The following is a 19,580-nucleotide window of genomic DNA, read 5'->3' on the forward strand; positions in this document are numbered from 1 at the left end:
TCCGCAAATTCTTTCGGCAGGTGGACTTCATCAGCCTAATCTTAATAACGATAGAAAAATTTATTGTCGATTACCATCGACACTGTAATCATCTATCTATAAATGAGATTGGAATTCTACGCACGCCCCGCATTGAGTAGACATTCCCATCGAGTGGGATCACCCTTTGAACGCATGACTTCGACCCACTCTTGTATATCAGCAATCAGCATATCAGGAACCTCCACCGAGGGGAAATGTCCTCCTTTCGCATGTTCCTTCCAAAATACGATGTTGGATATTGAATTCGCTTCAGCCCACCATCTAGGAACGTATGCCACATCCTTTGGGAAACAACTGACTCCTACCGCGACAGAGGAAGAGATTTTCTGACTCATGACGGTCTCTCCCACAGTGGCAACATTCTCCTTGTAAATCCGAGCATGACCAGCGCTACCCGAAATCAAGTAGAGCATCGTAAAAGTGATACACCTCTCTTTGTCCCAAACGTAATCCGGTTCGACGAGCCCTTGTAGTTTCTCACGTATCCAGGCTAACATTCCAACAGGAGAATCGAGGAGGCCGTAGGACACGCTTTGGGGTTTTGTTCCTTGGATTCCGGTATACCCTGATTCGTGCTTGAACCACCATTGCATCCTCTTAAGACGTTCCTTTTGGTCAGGTGTGAACCAACGGAGGATGAGGTAAAGAAGGGTGAGAGGGTTTCGAAGAGGGGAAGGGGGGAGACAGAGGATGAAGTTGAGGTGGATACCAATACAGGCGTCGGGAAATTGGAGGGCCATGCTGCGGAGGACGAAAGAGCCCCAGTCTCCGCCTTGGCCGAGGTAGTGGTGGTAGCCGAGGGTGAGCATCAGTTTGTGGTAGATGCGTGCGATGTTGGGGAGAATGAAGCCTGGTTTCTCGTTGGAGGGAAGGGTTGAGCCTTGGAAAAGAAAGCTAGAGGATGGGGCTAACCTTTGGAGATGACGACAGGGTAAACCCCGGAAGGCTGGGCGCGACGATATGGTAAGCTTGTGCTTTCGGGTCAGCAGGGTTCGTCAACTGGAGGAGGTTCTCAACCTATCCGCAACCAATGAAAAGAAATCGTTGGTGAATACATCTCGAGGGAAAGGCTGTAGGGGGCCCTTACTCACCTCCAAGAAGTTCCCTGGCCACCCATGGGCAAAAAGTAAAGGAACAGCATCAGGCCGTTCACTGCGTTTATGCACGAAATGCAACTTGATCGTTTCATCTCCCTCCTCGACGTCCAACGTGAACATTGGAAACTTGTCGTTGATGTTTTTCTCGACACTTCTCCAGTCGTATGATGTCTTCCAATACTCTACCAGGTCCTCCATGACAGCGGTAGGTGTTCCGTCTCGCCATTCGTCGCCAGGCGCATGTTCGAGATCGGATACGAGATGGGCGGTTTTGACACGGTTGTTTATCCAGTCTAGGAAATCGGAGGGAACGTCGAGAGTGTAGGGTTTGGGTGTCGCCATGAATTTGAATGTGGCAAAAGGCGATGTCACCGCAGTCATCACCGGTTCAATACGGCGTCACGGAGCCAGATTTCCGGTATAGGTCGCCCGTGCTATTTATTCCGAAAGCTACAAGATATTATTACGAAGACATACTGCAGCTATAAAACGATTGCACTGTTCGAGCAAATGGTAGGGCATGTCGGAAACAAAGCCAAGTTTCAGGCGGGGTTGTACCTGAAGTGTATATCCTCCAATACGTCGATGGCTTCACGCTTCTCTCTCTTCACACGTTTCGTACCCACAAGCTTCGACTTCATTACAAGCCACTCTGCGGAACAGGATACAGTGGGTCAATCCAGATAGAAACAAGGTCCAAAGAAGTCTTACCGTTGGAAGTAATCGGTTTCCCACCAAGTTGATAATATTCTTCAAAAACGTCCTTGCCCCCCAGTTGGTGCAGAGAGGGATGGTCGAGCAGAGAAAGTTCGACTTCAGGTAGAAAAGGGACAAAGTAGAAGATGCCTAATCGATCCAGGCTGTACGAAGGATCGATAGTGCTCACACGGAGAGACACGGTTGTACGCACTGTTCTTGATCCGCCGGAGGTACAGTTACTATCGCAATGGAACGTTTCAGGTGTCTACAGTGACGTAGGAAGAGTGAAAACACACCACGATGAGGGGATGCCTTCAGAACGCCGCCTGTCAGAAACTCCATCGAATCTCCGAGGTCCACTATGATGTGGTTAGGATAGTGCCGGATGTAACGCCATTCTCCGTTCGGTGTCAGGAGTTGTAAACCAGCGATTGGTTGCGAATCTGAAAGGATGACTTTATTAGCATGGGCGGTGCATGTCGGATTGAAATGGGCATTACAGAGAAAGGAGACTGAACCACTGTAAAAGCACTTGTTTCAATACCTTGCAGAACGACAGGAATGGCTGGCCTTACATGTCTGTATGACCATAAATTGATATGCCTTTCCTCTTCTCGCGATCTTCAACGGACAGGGGGTCTATTGTGACCGATGAAATGAGCCGGTGTCTGGTGTAGAGGAAATGAACCGACATACGGTACACCGCGTTTCTCAAATGATCTTTACTGTGCCGCCACTCAATCTCTCCTTCTGAAGATTCCACGAAGCCAGAATCGTTCCCCTCTTCCCGGTGGTGAAGGCGCCATAGCCTAATTTCGAGATAGGGAGATGAAACCACAAGCTGCCTGGGAGACACTCACGTTTCCCTTTCCAAACCTAAGCCAAGAGAAATGATCGCGAGGAGCTTTCGGAGGATGGTGTAGTGATTGTACTAGACAAGGAAGGTAGCAAGAAATTGCATGATGGTGCACATAATCCAAACTGACCTCCATAAACTTACGAATATCAGTGACGTATGGTTGTGCAACTTCCGGGAGTCGTGACTTCAAAGCTGTGAACGGATAGACGTCGTAATGCTGCAAGAATTTGACTTCGAGTTCGTTATTGGGAGTTAAGACTATGTCTACCTGAATATTGTCGTACGCGCCATCTGGGCGGCGATAGTATCCTCGTGGCTGTTGGAGATGAGAAAGCGACACATCGTAATTGAGATAGAATGAGACAGACCTTGTACCCTGCCCAACTTCCCTCCTGGGCAATTCGTGCATGAAGACGGTGCTTTTCCTCTTCTGCAACATCGTAATTCAAGAGTCTTCCAATGTCAGCTTGGTGCTGAATGTCTTCGCTCGTCAATCCGTGTCCCTTCACTGCAATGAAGCCGACTGTGTGTAGGGCAGTCCGAACGCGCCTGATCAGGTCATTCTGCGCCTCAGTTTGTTCCGGAGTTAAGGGTATTTCTTGTTCATATTCACGAAAGTCAGCCAGATCGATAACCTCGAGGTCTGTGTATTGGTCTGCATGTTACCCATAGCATAAGCCTCAATCTCCAAGACATATAATGTAAAACTCGCCTTCTGGAATACATTTAGTTTCTGCAGGAAAGGTCCAAGGGGTCAACTTGCGGCGATTAGTACTGTCAACAGGATCACTGCCGTTGTTGAGCATATTTGTTGCTGTCATGGTTTCGAGGGCGACGATAAGCTCTAGATACCATGAGAATGACAGGATCTAGCTTGATATATGTGCTCATTGATGGGAATGCGCGGCAAGGGACGAAATTGTCGATACAAGCTTATGACCCGGCCCTTTGTGCCGAGTTTTTGCATGTTTATACACCTGCTTGACTTGCACTCAGCCTTCAGCTTATAGGGGGTCTGCAGGTAGGGAACAGCAAGAATCACCCATGGGGGGGAAAGTTTGTGTCCCTATCCATGTCACAGGTGTCACCTGTTCTGTGAAACTGTGGAAAAACCACTCTATCTTGTGTCAGAGGTATAACCCATTCTGCAAGCCCGTTATTACCCATGGGAAAAAGTATAGTAGGGATGGACTTGTACAGGGTGGCTGACCCCATTCCAGCTCTGTCCCACCAACCTAACTTTCCTATCCGTGGGTGTGGCCCTGCTCTATTCTATGTCACAGGTGTGAGTTACAGGTTTTGACCTGAAAAAGTATAAATGTATTCTGTACCAAATCAGTACATGTTGGATGGCATGAATAGCAGGTAGAACTGGTACAGGACTTTGTACAGGTGGCTGACCCCATTCCACCCCTGTCCCATGCACAGAAAAACCTGCAACCTGTGGGAAAACCCACCAAGTTGGTACAGTTAAAGAAGGGAAGGGGAAGGGCCACAGAAACTGAACTGAACAGTGAGAGATGACAATTATTATAAAAAAGGAGTGTGGGAACATAGAAATTACCTAATAACAGCTGAATATAGATGTCAGTCACAGTAGGAATCAACAGAAACATAAAAAGTACTATGGTAAGGTAGATGACATTCATAATCCACCAACCCATGTGATCGAGTGTGACGACCCTTTTATATCCAAGTCCCATACTTTTACCTCTTCCACCACTATCGTTCGTCGACCAGATACAAAATGTTAAATTTGCTTCCGGAGATCTATAGAGTTGAGTCAGAACAGTAAGTTGTGTCAAAAAAATCAATTAAAGGTTCTGATCTTGGCCTCCCGATACAGTTTTTAGCCCAGCACAGTGATTTCTGATGCCAGCCACAACAAAAGCACACCTTACACATCATGCCAACCTTGGAGGACCTGGAAACGTGGTTCAGAGAAGAGATGAATGTGTCTTGGAGATCTCCAATGACTATCTGGAGGATTTCGAGGAATTGGGGCACTGGTAAACTTTCATAAGCCTTAGAAACCATGGCTAAATTCATTAAAAGTATATCAGAGACTTGAGATTAATTTGCAATGTCATACCACTTCAGAAGCAACTATATAGTACTATTTAGCATGATTCTCCAGAAGAACTTTAGTGAAAAACAATGTGTAGCGAAGTAGAAAGATGAAAGGGCATTGGGTGGGCACTACCCGATTTGGTGAAACGGTAACGCGTGACGGATGCCACGTGTGGTTGGTCGTCTACCTCAGACTCAGAGGGAGGGGACATGTACATCGATAGCGTGCACATGGCAAATTTCAATCTCCGCTTTAATTTACCCTGGTCCTGTCGCATAGATCATTTTTTGGAGATAATCGCTGATAATCGCTGATAATCAGGTCTCTTTGTCCCATTATATATAGGATTATATATATAGGATTATATATAGGATGTACCGTGACCGTCGTTACTCGTCGTTCAAGTAAACTTGGAACACCACTCTCACGGTGACTCGGTCTCCAAAGTCAATGCGCACTCTATCAGCGCTAGTTATAAATAAATTGAAGTCTAAAGATGGAGCTGCTTGAAGTCTTAGCCCTTCCCCTGGTCTGCCATGACCTCCGTCTTCAAGGGGTTTTCAATGGGTGGTTTCAGTGACATTTTTCAAGCGTCGAAAGACGCTGATCCTTACAAGAATGCTGATATTCTCCCTCTTCCTCCCTCTCGTCGAACTTGGTCCAAGAAGATCTTTCTCTTTTTCTGGCTCTCGACTGGTGCGTTTCTTGCATTCAATCACAACGACGTTCGCTGATCGGGAGTGTGTTGAAGCTATCAACATTGCAGAATGGTCTGGGGCATCCACGGCATGTACGTCCTTAATCGGTCAACTTGAGGTCATTTCTATCGATCTGGATATCTGACTGAATTTTGAACAGTGGCCGTCGGACTAACTGTTGGACAAGCGATCGCAGGTGGGTCCGAATAATGCTTGCGTCTTACAACAAATAACTCAGCTTCTGATTCAAGTCAATGCGATAAGTACAATAATGTGAGGGCTTCATTGTTGCGAGAGGTGGCCAGTATGACAACTTTGTATCTATCACAGAATATGCCTCGCTCTGGTTATCAATGGTCATGGGGGAGGGAAATGGAACATCCCCTTCGTATGTCGGTTTCCCATAGTCCGAGGTTTCTTACAGTTGAACAAAGTATTTTCGAACTAGGCCGTCATCAATCGTACAGGTTGGGGCATGTAAGTGGACTTCCCTCCCTTGTTGAATGATGTTCTAACCCTTTTCGACAGCCGTGGGTCGTGGTTTGCTTTATGCAGTCGTATAATTTTGTCTTGTTGCTGGTATGGTGTCCAAGGTTGGTACGGTGGTCAGATGGTGAAAATCATGATCGGGTCTATCTGGCGTGCGTTTACCTCCCGATTATTATTTTTTCAACCCCTTTCTAATGGTTGTACAACCGTAAAAGCAAGCTTCTATAACATGAAGAACACGTTCGGGCCTGGTGCGGGGATGAAGACTAATGAATTCGGTAATCTATATACCCTTTGAACATTGGCTCTTCATTGACCTGCATTCTGAATAGTATCTTTCATCATCTTTTGGACGGTTTCTCTCCCCATATTTCTGTTGCGTCCTGAACAGTGAGTGTCACAAATGAGAAATCATATGATGGCCATCAACTCGCCGTAGATACCGCATACCTGCCATCTTCTCCTCGGTCATAGTAACTATTGCGGCATTTGCAATTTTTATCTGGGCCCTCGCAAAGGAGGGAAACGTAGGGCCACTGTGGAGGAACCCGGAGGAGGTGTATGGGATTGGAAGGCTTAGAGGCTCACAATTGAGTTGGACGATGATGAGGATGATCTCGAGCGGAATAGGCGGATGGGCTGGAGGAATTCTCTATCAGAGTGGTATGTTAAATTCCGTTCAATGTATGTCCTCATTTTCTTGTCCACGATCTAGATTTTTCTCGTTATGCTGTTCAACCCGGGGACCAGATGTGGGGTCAAATATTCATCATTCCGGTATGCCTTTTTGGGTCGAATATCTTGGGAATCATCACTACATCCTGCGCTCGAGGATTTTATCCGGATGAACCCTTACTCTGGTAACTAAAACCTTTACTGCGGAACGCCAACAATTGACACACTTTTATAGGCGTTTGTACGACCTCTTGGAAGCCATTCAAAAACATAGCGGACCCGGTGCTCGAGCTGCTGTGTTTTTCGCGTCGTTTGCTTTCTTTTTGTCCCAGATATGCGTGAATGTGGTGGCTTGTGGTGTCGTTGGAGGGATGGATTTGGCTGCATTGTTACCTCGGTGAGTGGTGACTGACGTGGCTGGACCAGTCCTTATTTGACGAATAGGATTTCAGGTATATAAACATTCGACGTGGATCTTTCGTCATTGCGATCATAGGCATTGCTATCAATCCGTGGAAGATCTTGAATGTAAGTGTCGCTCCCCAAAGTGATTGGCAGTTGTTGAATATGTGTCTCCGTCAGACGGCCAATTCCTTCATTGCGGCGATATCTGGTTTTGCTGTGTTTTTAGGACCGCTAACCGGGATAATGATTGTGAGTCTATGCGCCACACATTTGGAGTATGCGTTAAAAGACTGATTGAGGCGATTTAGACTGAATACCATATAGTGCGAAAGAGACGCATCAAGCTTTCTCACCTTTTTGAGCCAAGCTCCTCAAGTGATTACTGGTAAGTCCGTTATCTCATTCTTTGGGAAGGTTTTTATGACCTCTATCTCGAAGGTTCTGCCACGGACTTAATTGGAAGGCTCCCGTCGCTTGGTTGTTGGTAAGTATCTGGCAGGTTTACTTGTACACGGCTTGCTTAGCGCTGTTCATCTCCCCGTAGGGTGTCTGGCCCAGCCTACCTGGTTTTTGCGCCTCAGTCACTCCAGATCGTATCCAGGTGAGCACAACCTGGGTGTAAGTGTCTAAATTTTGATTTCTTTGTCATCTGAACTCTGACTAGTCACGTAGACACGTCTACTATATGTCGTGGTTACTTGGGTTTTTCATCAGTGGCTCAATGTGGCTCGTTTTGAATACAGTCTGGTCGCCGCCTGGACTTGGGGAGGTGGATGAAGAGGAAATTAACGACAATGATTCCGACATCAAGTCGCCTCATGCATATGAGTCCGGCGGGCCCTAACATCACACTGATGAAAGCTTAAACTTCCTTGAGCGTACGAAGTTCCATGGCCGAGTTCTCAATTAAGATACGGGAAACATCGTGTAAGTAGGTATAATGATATACACGAGTGCAACCCCCAGGTGCTGGCGTTTAAAAAATTAGGAAGAGTACTCGAGGTCGTTCTGTGTTGCGAGTCAGAGCCGCTAGACTTAGTCAAGCAAGCAGAAGGTGCCATCAGTGTTCTGTCGTTGTATAAGAGTCCACGAGAGCCGAGTTTAAATGACCATATACTGAGCCGATCAACACCCGCTGCCGACCAATGTCATCTCTGCCTCCCGACCACCCCCTCCGGCTGAAAGCCCCACTTGGTGAACAATCCGTCGTTGACCTGGGACAGAAAGTCGTTCATCAACTTTTGGTATGGCGCGAGCTCGGTTGCCAGACCTTCCCGAGTCTTCGGACGCGGAGGGGATTTGAACGAGGTGAAGCCTTCGTGGATTGCGAGGAGTAATTCCGTTCTGATGGGGTCTGGAAGCGGCTGCAATTTCAAGGCGGGAACGCATGTGGGCGTCGTGGACATAAAGTGACTAGGGTCAACCTCTTGGCTCATCTCAGGCACTGGTGTCGGTGTTGGTAGGAAGGTTCGTTCCTCGGAGCTAAAGTGTACTGTATTCCGCGTAGTGGATGGTTCACGGTTCAGATGCAATGAGTATAAGTATGGGTTCGACATTATTGGGGCCGCATGCGAGGAGTCGGGAGTTTGGGTAGCGTCCCAGGACCGCAGGTCATTCGTATCAATTGGAGAAGGCAACTGGGCATGAAAGGTAGCCGTAGGTGAAGGTGAGTGGGAGAAGGCCGGAGTTAACAGGCTCAATTCGTCCATTTGGCGCCTCTGATTATCCAACCACGTTCGGACATCTTCAGGACGCGCTTGATATTTTGTGTGAATGAAATCTACCCATAAATTAATGATTTCCAGCGAAGGTTGTGGTGTTCCTTGGTGTAAAGTCTTCAAAGATGCGATGGCTTCGGCGGATAAAGAACTTGTCGCGGCTTTTTCTTCTGAGATCAAATAAAGGAATGATACGGTTGGAAGAACGCGTACCAGGATCATCCGTGTTCTTTCTCTTCTTTTGTTTCTGTCGTTGATACTGAAACCACTTGTCCAGATTTTTCATGCAAAAGTGTTCGCATTTGGGCAGAGCCTGTGTTGAAGATGGTCCAGTCGCCTTTGACGTGCAGGGGGCATGAACATACTTGTACTTGTTGGATCAACTCTTCCCTCTGCAGTCGTGTAGGGTTAGTTACATTTTTGGTATAAAATATGTCTATACAGATCGTCGATGAGCCCAACTGAATCGAGAGAACGCGTACTCACCGAGTAAGAGGTTCCTCGCTTCGTTAGTGATTCGTTTTGGCTTGACTTTCGACAGTTTCGACAAATCGGGAGCCTCGCGGGCTATTTCTTGAGATCCTGGAAGGGTGCTTTCCATCACGACATGGTTCTGAATATTATATGGTTCCATTGTCGCTGGTAGCGGCGTTGACGGTTGAGCGCGTGCGAAAGTCGAAGCTGAACATCAAGACGACCTTGCGGCGATAAAAGCAAGCTTGGCTCTCCTACAGTAGTAGTCGGATCTTCGTTACTGGTACGCCTTCCGGGCGAGAGGCACTCGGATGCTCTCAGCCGTTTCCCATAGAAAATGCTATGTACCCGACTTCCCGCTTTTTACTCCCGATAGCTCTGGGTACATTCACATGTCAACAATGGCTTTCCCCGCACGGCCCTCAGTTCGTGCTGGCGCTCATGAGACGGACTCCTTAATAGGCTCCATTCTCTTTTCTCCTTAACCCCTACCCCGTACAATGCCTCCAGCGAACCACAAGAAACCTGTTGGATTCGCAGTACACATATCTGCAGGAGGCATCGCCGGTGCCTGTGAAGCGGTACGCAGATATCTCTTCTCCTCCTTCGCCGTTCTTCATCGTTCTGCGCAGTTAGCATGTCAACCGCTAGACACAATCAAAGTTCGTATGCAGCTCTCGAGATCAGGTCGTGTCCCCGGGGTGAGTTTGTCGATATCCTGAATGCCGATTTCTGTCACTGACCGCTCGTTCAGACAAAACCTAGAGGGTTCTTCGCTACTGGCGCGTACATCGTTCGAAGAGAAACCCCCCTGGCGTTGTATAAGGGTCTCGGTGCTGTTCTCTCTGGAATCGTACCCAAGATGGCCATTCGTTTTGCCAGTTTCGAAGCGTACAAAGGGTGGTTGGCTGACAAGGAGACTGGGCAGACTAGCCTCGGAAACATCTTCCTTGGTGAACGACAATCCTTGTTTGTACACTCGCCATCTCTTACTCCATCTCTACAGCTGGGCTCGCTGCAGGAACAACTGAAGCCGTCGCCGTCGTAACACCTATGGAAGTGGTCAAAATCCGGCTACAAGCCCAACAACATTCGTTGACCGATCCTTTAGAAATCCCACGTTATCGTAACGCTGCTCACGCTGCCTTTACCATCGTCCGAGAGGAGGGAGCGGCAGCCTTGTATCGGGGTGTTTCTTTAACCGCTCTCAGACAAGCAACAAATCAGGGTAAGCCCAACTGTCACGGTGTCCAAGTTTCCGCTGACCTCGGGTCGATCTTGAAGGCGCAAATTTCACGGTATACCAGGAAGTGAAGAAATTTGCCCTCCGCGTCCAACCCGAATTCCAAGAACTACCGTCCTACCAATACATGTTGATCGGCCTACTATCTGGAGCAGCTGGTCCGCTATCGAACGCTCCAATCGATACCATAAAGACTCGTGAGCATTTCTACTGGACTTGAAGGTGACAGACCAGAACTTAATTGATCACTACAGGTTTACAAAAAGCCACTGCACAACCCGGTGTTTCTGCTTTGCGCCGCATAGTTACTATCGGAGAAGAAATGTGGAGGCAGGAGGGTGTCAAATCCTTTTACAAGGGCCTAACGCCGCGTATTTTACGTGTCGCTCCCGGCCAAGCAATAGTCTTTGCTGTATATGAGAGGGTCAGCAAGGTCATTGAGGGGATGAGGCCGAGTACAGACCCGCATGGATATTCAGAGTAATCATGGTTTAGGATTCGTGGTGTTGGTGAGAGCTGGATGTTGTTGAATAATGATCCGTCAGTCCAGGCTCCTATATCTTTATTCCCTCTTTCAATTGACATCATACCGGTTGCCGCAGATTAGAGCACGTAAATTGTCGTGGAATCGTGTCATGTTGCAATCAATCGCTGCAAATCTTTAAATGCCTAGGGGTGATCGTCGTGCGTCAAGCAGGAGCTGAATATTGAATATCGAATACTTACATTCTGCTCATGACGAGCCGTCGCCGTTACTTCTCACAGTAGGTAGTCAAAGTCAACAACGCCCGGCTTAAGTGTATAATCCTCCCATGCCCATTGAGAAGATGAAAAATTAGAAACACCGACCTAGTTTTGAGATGGCTTACTTTGATTGATATCGTCCAATAACTTGAGATAAATGCTTAGTGGTGGGCCCAGCATGCAAGCTGAGGAGAACCCCGGACCCGTGGCGGTCACTTCTCTACCCCGGACACTTGATCCAATCATATACTTACCGGTAAGTAACGGCATGTGCTGACCTGAAGGTTCAAATTTGGTTTTCAGAGCAGTCACTTCAAGAGCTGTATCGCGAAGGGGACAATACGAGTCAGATGGAATGTACAGTACTAGTACTTTTGAGGTTGGGACAGGGGGTATTTAACGGTATGATACCTGGCCGAAGATGTTTGCCCATCAGTGTGACATAGCGTGACACTCACTAAATATGTGACATCTGAATCAACAGGGCCAAAGAGAAATTGGCAAACCCTCTTTCAGTAAATCCCCTCCTCCCTCACTTTTTTTTTTCTTAAATCTGTTCCTTTCCTCCTTCGAAACGCGCTTTGTTTCACGATGGCTTCGTGGGCACCTCAACCCGGTGGTTTGCAAGAAATTTTGAACACGATTCAAGAATCCACCGATATGTCGGTAACAGTTCAACGAAACATTACCCAAGTAAGTAGAATCGACATTTACCCTTCCATTTTTTCTGCTTCATGATGAATGTTCTCCAGAAACTAAATAGTTTTACTCGCGTTCCGGACTACATCGCCTACTTAGCACATATTCTTTGTGCTCTTGCGGACCAGGAGGACCGCATACGAACGATCGCAGGTTACCTCCTCAAGAATAATGCTCGTCTCATCCTCAGTTCGTCACCTGAAGTGGCCCACTATGTTAAAGCGGCTGTCCTGCGCGCGTTTGAGGACCAATCGGTGATGATACGAAACGCCGCAGGGCAAGATATCGTTGCTTTCTTGGGAGTATTAGAACCTCGAAATTGGCCAGAGTGTCTCTCGCAGTTGGTGAATATGCTGGACCATCCTGATCTGGATAGACAGGAGGTAAGTCAACGTACAAAACCTTCTGTGTTTTACTTCTCACTAAATCGCGATCTCAGACTGCATTCAATGTACTTGAGAAGGCTTGCGAAGATTATCCCCGCAAACTTGACGTTGAAATCAGTGGCACTCGTCCCCTGGATTTCATGATTCCCAAGTTCCTGTCTTTAGCAGACCATCCGTCTTCTAAAATGCGATCGCATGCAGTTGCGTGCCTCTCGTACTTCGTTCCCATCGGCACTCCATCCCTCTTCGTCCACATCGATACATTTATCGCATGTCTTTTCAAAAGGGCATCCGATGATGACCCCTCAGTCCGGCGACACGTTTGTCAAGCCCTCGTTCTCCTCCTCGCCGCGCGCCCCGAGAAGCTTATGCCTGAAATGGCAAATGTCGCCGAGTACATGCTATATTCCACCAAAGACAAGAACGAGAACGTCGCGCTTGAAGCCTGCGAGTTCTGGCTTACATTTGCCGAGGATGCAGACTTATCACCTTATCTGCAACCGCTACTAGGGAAGGTGGCCCCTGTTTTATTGGATTGCATGATATACGGAGAAGACGACTTGTTGTGGTTGGAAGGTGATGCTGAGGACACTGCTGTACCTGACCGAGAGGAGGACATCAAACCACGTTTCTACGGTGGTAAAACCCACGGCCTGGATCGAGATCCTAGCGCTCCTGAAACCAACGAACCACCAAAGACTCGCACCGGAGCATACGGGGAAGAAACACTCGAATACGAAGAAGATGACGATTATCTCGATGACGACGAATTTGCCGATGAAATGTCAACAGAGTGGAACCTTAGGAAATGTGCCGCCGCTGCGTTGGATGTTCTGGCCGTCCGATTCAGTGGCGAGCTGCTGACTGTTTTGCTCGGGCCTCTAAAGGAAAAGCTTTGGAGTAGTGATTGGTTACAGAGAGAGAGTGGAATCTTGGCACTCGGTGCCATGGCTGAAGGTCATATCTCAAGCCTCTTTTACGATGTTTGGCTCCGCTAAATACGATTCTAGGATGCATCGAGGCAATTGAGCCACATCTTCCAACATTGATCCCATATTTGATTAATACCTTGAATGATGCAAAGCCGCTTGTACGTTCGATAACTTGCTGGACTCTCGGCCGTTACGCCAGTTGGACGACTCAGCCGATATCTGAAGAACACAAGACCAAGTACTTTATTCCGACTATGGAAGGGGTATGTTTACCGCTTCTCATCCAGCGTACCGGATATTTGACGAAACATCCATTAGTTACTGAGAATGGTTCTCGATAACAACAAGCGTGTACAGGAAGCTGGTTGCAGCGCATTTGCCACCTTGGAAGAGGATGCAGGAACCGAACTTGCACCATACCTCGAGCCTGTTCTTCGTAACCTCGTTTTCGCCTTCGAAAAATATCAACATAAGAACATGTTGATTCTTTACGATGCTGTCGGCACTCTAGCAGACGCTGTAGGTCGTGAGTTATCGAATCCCACCTATGTGGAGATTCTTATGCCACCGTTAACGGCGCGTTGGGCGAAGCTGAAAGACGACGACGTTGACCTGATTCCGCTTTTAGAGGTAAGCCTGCACACAACAACGACAATTTCCTTACGAGTAACAAACTTCTGTTTCTATCAGTGTCTTGCTTCCGTCACGATTGCTATGGGGGCGTCTTTTCTTCCTTACGCTGCCCCAGTGTTCGAGCGTTGTACAGCTATAGTCCACAACTCTTTATTGCAGTATCAGGCATTCCAGCAAAATCCCGACCTCGATGAACCGGATAAATCTTTCCTTGTGGTTGCACTCGACTTACTATCCGGCCTTACGCAGGGACTTGGCATGCAGCTAACACCGTTCATCAATCAGAGCAATCCCAACATCTTGTCCCTCCTCACTGTCTGTCTCAAGCATCCCCAAGCATCAGTTCGTCAGTCAGCTTATGCATTAGTCGGTGATATGGCCATGGGATGCTTCACAATTCTTCGATCATACATGCCGGGCATCATGGCCGAATTGACCCTTCAGCTTGACCCCGAACCGAAAGTAGATTTTATCAGTGCATCGAATAACGCTGCGTGGTCTGTCGGTGAGGTGGCATTAAGGTATGGTCGAGGTCAGTCATCACTTCTCCCCTGAGACCTGGTTGTTGATTGGATTTCTCACAGATGATCCCGAATTCCAACAATGGGTTAATCCATTGATTTCTCGGCTCATTCCGATTCTTCTCCACCCAAAAGCGCCTCGCAGCTTACACGAAAATGCCGCTGTATCCATCGGTCGTATCGGGCTCATGCACCCTAACATCGTGGCGCCCCATCTTCCTGAATTTGCGCAGGCTTGGTGCCAGGCACTCTATGAGATTCGTGACAACGAGGAAAAGGATTCGGCTTTCAGAGGATTATGTACAATGATCCAGGTCAACCCGGCAGGAATTGCAAAGGTACGGTCAACTAGCCTTTTCGTCGAAGGTTTCTGAGTAGTTCCTTCGCCTGTGTCCCAACAGAGTCTCCTCTGGTTTTGCAATTCAATTGTTCGATGGAATTCTCCGTCACCAGAGTTGAACAACATGTTTTCGACATTGTTGCATGGCTTCAAACAACATGACGAGGCCGGATGGGCTGCACAAGTTTCCGCCTTCCCGCCTATCATTCAAGAACGCCTTGCCACACGTTACGGAGTTTGATCGGACGCCATGTTTTAGGCCACCCTCCACTTTTGTTGTTTCGTTTCTCCCACAAACCATCGTTCCCTTCTATTTTGGGGCACGTCCACTCGTTCATTTTAGGTAGTACTTTACATGTGTTTCTTGCATTGGATCTTGTGTTTCCCAGTAGCTGTAGTCAGTAACCGTCTTATCTCGTAGCAGTAGTCAATTTCTTTTTTGTAGGTACAACGTTCTTCTCACATCACACACACAGGCAGATTCCTAACTCCCACCAATGCCCTTCAGGATGCTCTGCTCTCGGTCCCCCCCCTCCATCCGCTTTTGCATATCTATCCATTTTCTTTTACGTAGCAATAGTATTTCAGTAGTGTAGTTTTTTACCTTTCACGTAGATCTCCAATTGTACCATAAAAATAACAAGAGACAAGAATCGTTTCGTTCCCCCGCGAATCCTTACCCCATGTATCATACATAGCCTAGAAACCTGTAGAAAATTATATGTAAGAATCCCGGTGGAAACTGTCAACTAGAGGGCGTTAAGTTGAAGTTGACGGTGTGATGCGACGGTGACCGCCAATTTGATGATGGTAGCGCATTGATCATAGTCCCAAGTTCAACGCACAACGGGTCCTTTGTGCAAGATTAGTTTCGAGTGACATTAGCGATACAGCAAACAATAAATCCGATAAGAACCCCCGGGGTAAGCTCAGAACCTCTTGCTATCCTGATACAGGCCACTACCGAACCCCCCACCCCCAAATTTAGGCATTCTACCATACCCCTGTCGCCTCTGGTATTCCTTCCATCCATAATACCCACCAGCACAGACACCACCGAATAAGAAAAGCTTGAAGAAAAAGCCTGACCAAGAGCCTGAGGAGGAATTGTTGTAACTCGAACTGAGTTTGTGTGCGTCGGGACCTGAAGTGAGTGCAGAGTATGTTGTGACAGCGATGATGCTTGTAAAGAAAAGAGATTGAGTGGTTCAGTATGAGATGTGAAGTAGAATGGTGCTTTAACTCACTCATGAGCATCAAACACGTCTCCTGTCATGGCAGAGAAACCCAAGTAAGGAAGGCTAGGGAGAGTTATATTCTCAACACGGAAACAGTCAGACCAGTCATCCCCTGTACATTAAAGATAAATCGAATGAAACAAGTTTAAACGATAGTTGCTTACATGCTTTGTACTGGATTTTGACCTGTCAGTATACAAAAGAGAAATTTTAGTGATTGAGAAGGCGGCTTGTTAACGAGTAACGTACATCAAGGAACTTTCCTTTGACGTAGGTTACTTTGAGTTTCGTAGCAACATTTGTGCGTCTGAAGTTGGCCTGATCACAGATAGTTAGAAGGTGTGACAAGAGAAGGATCGTACGGGACATACCGAGCATGCTCCGATTTCCTGCCCGTCACCATCATTGTTGTAGTTATATTCGTGTTCGCCGTCGCCAACGTAGCCAATTACGCGAGGCAAAGAAAAGGTGTGCCGTGCATTCGCATACCTGGGATTCGAGGGTAAGGATCAAGAACAGCTAGATGATATTCGAATTTGCGTACGTGTCTAGGAAAATCCCCAAGCCATGGAATTGGTCTATAAAAAAGTGAACTGAGCAAATAAAGTCCTCTTTTAATCTTTATCGACACTCACTTCGGTTTCCAAAGACCGGACCAGGTTCCGTTCGCTCTTGGGTCAACCATAAGGCCATACCATCTCCGTATAATGAGTTGTCTCCAGAAATCTGTATCGAAATCAGAGATCAGCCCAGCTCTTCTCGATGTGCACTGCGAGTAAAGGACCTTGAATTCGACTTCTACGACATAGTTTGTTGCTGTTAGCGGTAGCCGCGACCAGAGCCATCCCTTTGGAAAAACATTGAATTAAGGAGCAATGGAATCGAGTTCAAAGAACCCAACGGACCATTTGTGACGAGTCTGCTCGAGTAAGTCGGATATGTTTATTGGTGTTCTGATCCCATGGGAATTCCTCAACATTCGAGTTTGAAACACGAAACAAACCCTGAAAATACGCACTATGTATGCATCTGCTCCAAAGTCCCACCACCTTTGAGGTAACTATAAGCTCAACGATGTGCTCCCCATTATGAAGAATAGCCCACCGATTTTGAAGGTCTTGGTCTATGTATGGCGCGAATATAGAGTGCGTTCGAAGTTGAACAGTCTGCATATTCCAGAATCACATTTAACTGTTTTGGGAGGGTAGGATGTGAACTTGGGAAACGTACCCTATCTATTTTCTGGTCCCCAATTTGAGTCTCTGCAGCCTGTGCTAGGACCAGAAAACATAATGCGCTGAGACAAATGGGCCTCATTGGAGGTCGAGAACGTAGCAGGAAGAAGGGAGGTGTTGCCGTCCGAGACCTTCACGTGGCGGTTCTTGGTGGGCGCTTCCAGGCGCTTCCAACAACTTTTGTATTACTCGACAGCCCCTCGAGTCCGACTTTCGTCAACGAGTTTATATAGAGGAATAATATTGCAGAAGAGATATGACAATGTAGGGCCGTTTCTTATATAACTAAAACACGCCAATAACCGCTAGTCTTTCTTCCCCGTCACCTGCCCTGCATGATGTACTATGCTCGAACTTCGCCTTGAAGAAGGATCAGCTGCGTGTTTAGTCTATCGGCACTCAGTGTTGCGGTCGAAGATTCGCTTTTATCGTAGATGCATGGTCATTTTAGGGAAGGACTCTGAATGACGCACTTTTCCTTTCGCCAGCCATAAATAGAGAGTGGTCCGGTCTGATTGCTAGCTCTCGTAGAAGTTTTCATGACTCGGCGGGGGGCGCAGCATTCCCTCCGGCACGTCGTTATGCAGAACTCTTAGCCTTGCGAAAATGTTTAATTCACTGCCGCAGAGGAGCATTGAAAGTTGCTCCCTAGATAATGGCTTACTGCGTCGAGGAAGTTATCTTGGAACCTTCAGGTGCTTGAACTCCTCTTATACGGCCCTTGGCTTGTTCTCCCCTTTCCTTGTCATGAAGAATGGCTATCGTCTTCCAATCATTTCCCGGCAAGGTACAATGAATGATACTGATCGGGTCTTTAAGAGTCCGGGCTTATAACGTGAAACGAGAAAGGCCGACCTTCCCGTAGAAACCGTGCATCATCTCGAAGAGATAACCTCTAGGACTTCCTCGAGTCCACTAATCTTCCTTACTCCAACGAGATCCTTTTCGTCGGGAGGATGTGTTTGTCCTTCGTCACGTTCGCGTACCAAGAGTAACGCTTGGAATCCGGCATTACGCGCTCCATTATAGTCTCTAGAAGGTAAGCCCATCAGGATCAAGCACTCAAGGAGAGGAGAGGGGTGATTCAGCAACTAACGCGACAACCTCATCACCAACATGCAAACATTCACGAGGGGTGATATCTTTCCATCCATCGAGCTGGTGTTTCGTCCGCTGTTCATCATTCACATGGGCCAGAATTCGTAGAAATATATCTTTCTTAGGCTTTTCGATACCTTCTTCTTCGCTAAGGAGGATCGGGGAGAGAAAAGAAGGGAAGTTCAGTGATCGGAGAACCGACTCTAAAACACTATCGATTACCTGCCCATAAACAGAATAAAGCTAATCCACTCACTCATTATTGAATCGGAATTACTAATGGCAGCTGTGAATATGTTCCTTGCTTGAAGTTTGTAGACTGTATGATAGATGAGTAATGCGTTGATGAGCAGTGAAGACGAATGAGAAACCAACGCGTAGGCAAGGCGTCCTCAAATTCCCTATAACCTTCCTTGCTACTAAATCGATGAATGAGGTTCCTGGTGATTTGGGGCAGATTGTATTCGAGCTCTTGGAGGACGTTAGACTTGATTGAAGACGTGAGGCTCGCTAGCATATAACGACTCAACGGTTCTTATCCACTTTGCAGCTCCGAAGAATTGTCCTTCTGACAACCTCTTGCCACCATCCTTCACTACCACCTTCTCCGATGTACGCTGGTCGCTCTGCTTGAAGCTGACGAAGTGATATCTTGAAAGCTGATTTTACAGCGAGAGGATCAACTGTAAAATTTGGGCCTAGGCATCGTGACTAAAGTTTAGTCCTCATTTCAAGACCAGAAGGGGGGATTATACCTCCAAGAAATCCCTGGAACACCTGCGCGTATTGAACGTGAATAGGCAAGCGGGGCGTTACGAGGGTATGGAGGATATCGAATGTAACGAGACGTGGATGAGTGGGCATCAATAGAAGTGGCGCCTTTTCTTTTTGACACGGTCGCACAACCGTAATCAAACCGTGACCGTGGTGTCCATCTTGCAAGGTCTTCTCTAGAGACATGATTTTCCTACCCCTAATCTATCCAGCTTTGTCAACAGTATGTAAAGTTCAACTGCGAACCAACGGTTTTTGAATGAGCACTGCAGTTTCGCCCTTTCATGTGTCTCATCTGTATACATGTACCTCTGAACAATTATCAGCATTGGTGACACGAGAAATCGTACCGCAGAGCGGCTCGGACCGTTATGTCGACGGCCACAGAGGCATGGGCAGTATGCGCGGCATGGCGGGTGAGAAGAAAGTAGCACCTCCAAGTGCCGACTTTTCTTGTCTCTTACCACCACTCCTCTCGCCCTCCTCTCGAGCTCAACGTCGACTTATCCC

General features: G+C 47.4%; 8 protein-coding genes across 8 annotated transcripts; 3 read left to right on the forward strand and 5 right to left on the reverse strand.

The window, feature by feature from the left end:
• Positions 1–116: 116 nt before the first annotated feature.
• Positions 117–1,520, reverse strand: E1B28_010285 (uncharacterized protein; the record flags this gene model as incomplete). The annotated part of the gene is made up of 3 exons (XM_043155239.1): positions 117–899; positions 955–1,059; positions 1,134–1,520. The coding sequence occupies 3 exons, from the start codon at positions 1,518–1,520 to the stop codon at positions 117–119; spliced, it is 1,275 nt and encodes a 424-aa protein (XP_043007704.1).
• Positions 1,521–1,681: 161 nt separating this feature from the next.
• E1B28_010286 (uncharacterized protein) lies at positions 1,682–3,518 on the reverse strand (the record flags this gene model as incomplete). The annotated part of the gene is made up of 12 exons (XM_043155240.1): positions 1,682–1,791; positions 1,851–1,999; positions 2,050–2,077; positions 2,135–2,281; positions 2,339–2,358; positions 2,414–2,477; positions 2,535–2,647; positions 2,699–2,769; positions 2,825–2,914; positions 2,966–3,013; positions 3,066–3,352; positions 3,410–3,518. The coding sequence occupies 12 exons, from the start codon at positions 3,516–3,518 to the stop codon at positions 1,682–1,684; spliced, it is 1,236 nt and encodes a 411-aa protein (XP_043007705.1).
• Positions 3,519–5,281: 1,763 nt separating this feature from the next.
• E1B28_010287 (uncharacterized protein) lies at positions 5,282–8,012 on the forward strand. Its single transcript, XM_043155241.1, has 18 exons — positions 5,282–5,464; positions 5,520–5,558; positions 5,627–5,662; positions 5,718–5,739; positions 5,797–5,854; positions 5,915–5,943; positions 5,995–6,107; positions 6,171–6,233; positions 6,288–6,345; positions 6,395–6,618; positions 6,671–6,815; positions 6,866–7,027; positions 7,083–7,158; positions 7,213–7,284; positions 7,344–7,420; positions 7,474–7,519; positions 7,580–7,653; positions 7,708–8,012. The coding sequence occupies exons 1-18, from the start codon at positions 5,305–5,307 to the stop codon at positions 7,877–7,879; spliced, it is 1,626 nt and encodes a 541-aa protein (XP_043007706.1). The 5' UTR covers positions 5,282–5,304; the 3' UTR covers positions 7,880–8,012.
• A 171-nt stretch (positions 8,013–8,183) lies between these two features.
• On the reverse strand, positions 8,184–9,387 carry E1B28_010288 (uncharacterized protein; the record flags this gene model as incomplete). The annotated part of the gene is made up of 4 exons (XM_043155242.1): positions 8,184–8,914; positions 8,967–9,066; positions 9,119–9,189; positions 9,240–9,387. 4 exons carry the CDS (start codon positions 9,385–9,387, stop codon positions 8,184–8,186), a joined length of 1,050 nt encoding a protein of 349 aa, XP_043007707.1.
• A 259-nt stretch (positions 9,388–9,646) lies between these two features.
• E1B28_010289 (uncharacterized protein) lies at positions 9,647–11,105 on the forward strand. Its single transcript, XM_043155243.1, has 7 exons — positions 9,647–9,808; positions 9,860–9,928; positions 9,982–10,180; positions 10,234–10,455; positions 10,512–10,667; positions 10,725–11,010; positions 11,073–11,105. The coding sequence occupies exons 1-6, from the start codon at positions 9,728–9,730 to the stop codon at positions 10,952–10,954; spliced, it is 957 nt and encodes a 318-aa protein (XP_043007708.1). The 5' UTR covers positions 9,647–9,727; the 3' UTR covers positions 10,955–11,010; positions 11,073–11,105.
• Positions 11,106–11,665: 560 nt separating this feature from the next.
• On the forward strand, positions 11,666–15,400 carry E1B28_010290 (uncharacterized protein). Its single transcript, XM_043155244.1, has 8 exons — positions 11,666–11,907; positions 11,967–12,296; positions 12,353–13,256; positions 13,310–13,494; positions 13,550–13,861; positions 13,922–14,396; positions 14,449–14,723; positions 14,787–15,400. The coding sequence occupies exons 1-8, from the start codon at positions 11,806–11,808 to the stop codon at positions 14,964–14,966; spliced, it is 2,763 nt and encodes a 920-aa protein (XP_043007709.1). The 5' UTR covers positions 11,666–11,805; the 3' UTR covers positions 14,967–15,400.
• A 152-nt stretch (positions 15,401–15,552) lies between these two features.
• On the reverse strand, positions 15,553–17,434 carry E1B28_010291 (uncharacterized protein). Its single transcript, XM_043155245.1, has 12 exons — positions 17,194–17,434; positions 17,068–17,129; positions 16,982–17,012; positions 16,869–16,916; positions 16,748–16,810; positions 16,599–16,689; positions 16,508–16,541; positions 16,335–16,452; positions 16,213–16,281; positions 16,128–16,149; positions 15,973–16,075; positions 15,553–15,907 (listed from the first exon to the last, which is right to left on the reverse strand). The coding sequence occupies exons 1-12, from the start codon at positions 17,278–17,280 to the stop codon at positions 15,655–15,657; spliced, it is 981 nt and encodes a 326-aa protein (XP_043007710.1). The 5' UTR covers positions 17,281–17,434; the 3' UTR covers positions 15,553–15,654.
• E1B28_010292 (uncharacterized protein) lies at positions 17,422–19,498 on the reverse strand. Its single transcript, XM_043155246.1, has 10 exons — positions 19,421–19,498; positions 19,321–19,365; positions 19,052–19,269; positions 18,827–18,994; positions 18,672–18,767; positions 18,553–18,615; positions 18,295–18,499; positions 18,054–18,230; positions 17,863–18,000; positions 17,422–17,795 (listed from the first exon to the last, which is right to left on the reverse strand). Exons 3-8 carry the CDS (start codon positions 19,254–19,256, stop codon positions 18,074–18,076), a joined length of 894 nt encoding a protein of 297 aa, XP_043007711.1. The 5' UTR covers positions 19,257–19,269; positions 19,321–19,365; positions 19,421–19,498; the 3' UTR covers positions 17,422–17,795; positions 17,863–18,000; positions 18,054–18,073.
• Between the last annotated feature and the right edge of the window lie 82 nt (positions 19,499–19,580).

The sequence above is a fragment of the Marasmius oreades genome, chromosome 6 (assembly GCF_018924745.1).
Source record: "Marasmius oreades isolate 03SP1 chromosome 6, whole genome shotgun sequence".
Taxonomy (NCBI): Eukaryota; Fungi; Basidiomycota; class Agaricomycetes; order Agaricales; family Marasmiaceae; genus Marasmius; species Marasmius oreades.